Genomic DNA, 4,687 nt, shown 5'->3' on the forward strand with positions numbered 1-4,687 from the left:
TGTTCATAAGCCTTAATTTATTCAGTTGTCAAGGAAAAATAAATTCTGAAAATGAAAAACGTAACTTGCAGTTTACAGAATTGTTATTTCAACATGATTGAATGTAATGCATTTTCTCTTATTTTGTACTATATGGCTTTTTCGCAATGCCAAGCAAAACAGACACAATTCTCCTGGTTATGAAGTGTTATAATGCATTGTCAGGCAACCTACTAAAAATCTATTTTATTTTACTTGCACATCATGCTGAATATTCCCTTGGTAGTGCTGAGAATAAACAGATAGGCCTACAGCTAGTAGTAGCCATAATATGATTAGAATCTTTTGGTTCTGGAAATAATTGCATGTTGTCCTTAATGATTTGTATAAAAATAAAAATTTTAAAAAAAAAGTTAGGATAGCATCTTATCCAGAGCGACTTACAGTTACTGCATTAATCTTAAGATAGCTAGGTGGGACAACCACATAAGAACTGATCTCATTTCTATTTGGAGGGTTGTGTTACAATAAAATGAGTTGGCAAAGCACAAAAAAATTATATTTAATTGTAAACATTCTCAAGTGTTCCCCACTACATTTGCCACTAAAATTGATTACTTTATATATTTCTCTCCAATATACATTTCCACACAAATAAAATAATGAGAATTGAAACAAACTGAAAATGAACTAACACTAAAATGACACTCTCCAACCCTACATGCACATACAGCAAAAGCTTTCACAACAACATTGGCTTTTAAAAGATGAAGTATACAAAAAAATAACACGACCCTAGAGTTGTGGTGAATTTATTTTTCTTTAGGTTGGGGTGCACACCTTTTTCTTAAAAAAAAGTCAGTTTAAAATGAAATTAAATTGACCCCAACCCTGGGGACGACTAGCTAGTGGATAGGCCTTGGCACTAACGCCATGCACTGCACTGATCTCGGATGACATCAGTGTCATTTTAAGAACACCAGCTACAGCCACACAGGGAGTCGAGACCCGCGTGTGCAAACCAACCCTGGTCCCCTGTCCAATGACCTTTCTGAAGGAAAGAAAAAAAACTTTCAATGGCAACAGTCAACTTGGAACGTGAGAAGAATGTCAATGTTTTTAACGTGAGTGTTTTGAAGGTGGCACAATACAGTAGGAGAGTAGAAGGTCTAGCCTAGTGTTAAGTAGTGCTGGTTTTAAGCTAGTTGTCTCTGCTCTTTTGGCTGATATGGGAGACCAGGAGAGAAGGGCATTGAATACCATATCCGATATGTGACAAACCATGGCACAATCCCCAAAACTGTCCCGAGAAGCTTCTCAGGGAAAGAATGAAAGTACACCGAGGTACACACAAACATCCATATCCAGATGATTACTATCCAATTAAGGGAAACATATAACAAATCCAAAACAGTATTCCTGTTCTTCTTCACCATGTGCACCATAGGTGCCATTTCTTCGGCAATGACGAGTGCAGAGTACGACAGAATGAACGAGTGTCCTGAGATGGCAATGCCGTCCCATTGACCCCCAGCATTCCTGCATGAGGTGATGTCATCATGAGGGACTTGATCCATGGCTTCAGATTCAGGAACGTGACAGGTACCTGTGGCATTGTTGATGTAGGAAAAAAACTTGGTGATGGTGTACCAAACAGCTGTGGCCACCACCAATGAGCTCAGTCGCCGGAGGGCAAAGGTCAAGTTCTTGTATGACGTGAAGAGGATGAACGGGGTCAACAGCAGCAAGGACCAGCCCCAGGAAACTTTGACAAAATACCTGGAAGAGATACAGGAAGTGGTCATTTAGGTAGCACTGTCACACACAGTTGAGAACCAGACTTCAGGTATTGGTAAATACATAGCTGCAGGCAAACTCTCTCGCCGACGTGTGTCTAACGTGAGCCTAGAAGAAGAATTTGGTAAGGGGTTGTTGTAGCTAGCGATCTTAGCCCCATGTCACTCCTTCTTGACAATGTAAAGATGGCACAATGGGCTGACGCACCATAGGGGGCACACTGCCTGCCCTCCTGGACATCTACAGCACCCAGTGTCACTGGAAGGCCAAGAAGATCAAGGACCTCAGCTACCCGAGCCACAACCTGTTCACCCTGCTACAACCGAGAGACTGATAAACAGCTTCTATCCCCAGGCCATTAAACTGACCCTGCCATTTAACTAACCCCGACCACATTCGCATAGAAATGTGAGTTATACATCTGTCATTCTAATTGAATGCAAGTCTAAGAAGCGGTAGATCTGTTCTGTGTGCTATTTCTATGCTTTTTTTCCCCCTTTCTAAGTTTTTTTTCTTCTTTCATCTTTTAGTTTTCTACACCAGCTTCAAACAACTGAAAATAAAAACATTTTTGTCGATGGGATATATATAAAAATATTTAGATGGTACAATGACTCTACTGCTTGTTTTGTCACATTAACTCAAATTAGGCAAACTATTAGAATTTTAGCAACCAGGAAATGGTGGAGCGATATCTGCATATTAAGTGCCATAATGGTATTTTAGCGATCAATGGTAGATGTCCTTCCTAATAAACATGCCCCCCCCCACCCATCCAGCTGATTTGAGCTGCTGAAAAGTATTTGCACTTGAGATGTGTTTATGGATGAGAAAGTGAACTTTCCATTTCCAAAAAGTTTGGAGGGGATGCCCTGCTTTGCGATGTATTGCTCTAGGACACCAAGAGCCAGCCAGGGTGTCCATTTAGGCCTAATTCAACTGACACATTTGGCGATGTTCAACTTCAATTCACTTGGCACTATGTATTGTAGCTTAGCCATACTCATTGATATTAAATTATAGATTAGGCTATACTTTTGGTGAATTTACAAGGCATTGCAAGCCAAGACATTGAAAGACACAGATTATCAATATCCCTTGCTGGCTCACCTGCTCTTTATCTTTGCTATGAAAGATGCGAGTGTGTTCAGTCACAGAGTTTCTAAATCCAGAGGCACAACATCGCAAGACCTCTGGGAAAGCTTGCGAAACACACCAAACAGGCCAGGCAGAGGTTTGGGGTTTGAGAAGTCCATGAAAGAAGTAAAAAGTATGCCTTAGTTGTACATTTTCTTGAAATCTAAAGGCATAACCTAGATTCGGGCCAATGTCTTAAGTAGTTGAACATGTTATTACTCCAAACTCGTGAAGGCGACAAACTGACATTTTCGTGAAAAACAACTTTATATTGAAGGAGTGCCTTTGATTTGACGGCCTATATATGCCGAGTTTGGCGTGAGACGACTGCTAGACCCGGTGACTGTTTCCTTTTCTATTGGAGATGCAGTTTTATCCTATCTTCATACTGTGCTGTGTATGGTTCAGTCTATTGCATGTAGAATATTCAGCCTACTCATTGATAGACTCTACTTTAGTGAACTTGAGAGACATTGCAAGCCAAGAAATTGCGAGAGCCTACAGCGTTGTGACAGCCTATACATATTTTGATTACCGCAGTTCTGACTGTAGGCCTGCTGGCCGACCTGCCTACCTATGCCGCTCCCATCTCTCTCCCTTCTCTTTGCCGTTGAAGACGTAAGAGATTGTATTCTCTGAAGTAGCCTATAGCAACTACTCAGTATCCTCTGTTGCAAAAATACTGAATCTTAGGAGTCGATTCCGCTACTTGAGTCAACAGGCAAGGAGTTGAGGAATCTATTATTTTGTAGTCGACAATCTCTCAACCAGTGGCATAAGGGCTTTTTAGGTGAGCTTTGATACCGCCCAGTGATAAGCAGTGCCCATTTTGTCAAAGGCAGGGGCTCAACATATTTCCCTTGTACATTCCCAGCGCGCCTCTCTAGTGCAAAGTAAAATGGACAATATAGAATGGACAATCACAACTGTTGTCCAAGAATTTCACCCCATTGTCATGATCAGTGGTTCAAGTTTGTATCTGACAATATTTGACAAGCTGATCATAGCAAAAACAAAATACTTTTGCATTTCCCATTGTGTAAACACATTGCAAAATAGGCTCACAATAACCCCTGATGAAGTTGGGTAGCTGGGTAGTATGAAAAAAGTATGACAATTTATTGGTGTATACATGTATTGGTTTTTGGTCTAGTCCGGACCAAATCATAGATGTTAATGTTTGGTTCAGATTTTGTCCGGTCTGGACCAGCCTTGATTTGGACCAAACATAGACAATTACGTCTTTTCTACTTTCATTCAAACCAACATCCGGGAAATACGTATTTTCAACTTTCATTCAGAACCGAAAATGAACCTGATTTCAACGTCCCGAAAATATGCATTTTAAACTTATGTAAAAATGCATATTTTCACTTGTCATTCATTACTTAAATTTAACGTCTGCACCTATCCGCTGTACAGTATTTGACAAAAAAACACAATCATGGCTGTGCTCGAAAGGGTTTGCCACTTCGCAAGCTAACTTAGGTAGCTAGCCTACAGCCTCAATGATTATCGAGCTGTCATTGTGGCTAGCTAGTTTGCTAATGGATAACCGCTACTTACATATTGACAACATTTCTTCTGTTGCTGAAATATGTCTCCGGAACGAGCTGTGTCCAATTTACAAAGGATCCCACTATTGAAATAGCAAAAAAGATCTGAGCCAATATAACACGATTAAACGGTTTACTCCACAGTGCCGCAAAGTTGTCCACGATGACATCCACCGCTGCCATGTTGAACTGCGGACACTTGGAACAAGAATGATCTG

The 4,687-nt window shown here is 40.6% G+C and overlaps 1 protein-coding gene across 1 annotated transcript; it reads right to left on the reverse strand.

The window, feature by feature from the left end:
* Positions 1-4,687, reverse strand: LOC120059147 (fat storage-inducing transmembrane protein 2-like). The gene is made up of 2 exons (XM_039007981.1): positions 4,480-4,687; positions 1-1,758 (listed from the first exon to the last, which is right to left on the reverse strand). The coding sequence occupies exons 1-2, from the start codon at positions 4,650-4,652 to the stop codon at positions 1,176-1,178; spliced, it is 756 nt and encodes a 251-aa protein (XP_038863909.1). The 5' UTR covers positions 4,653-4,687; the 3' UTR covers positions 1-1,175.

Source organism: Salvelinus namaycush, chromosome 14 (genome assembly GCF_016432855.1).
Source record: "Salvelinus namaycush isolate Seneca chromosome 14, SaNama_1.0, whole genome shotgun sequence".
NCBI classification, from domain to species: Eukaryota; Metazoa; Chordata; class Actinopteri; order Salmoniformes; family Salmonidae; genus Salvelinus; species Salvelinus namaycush.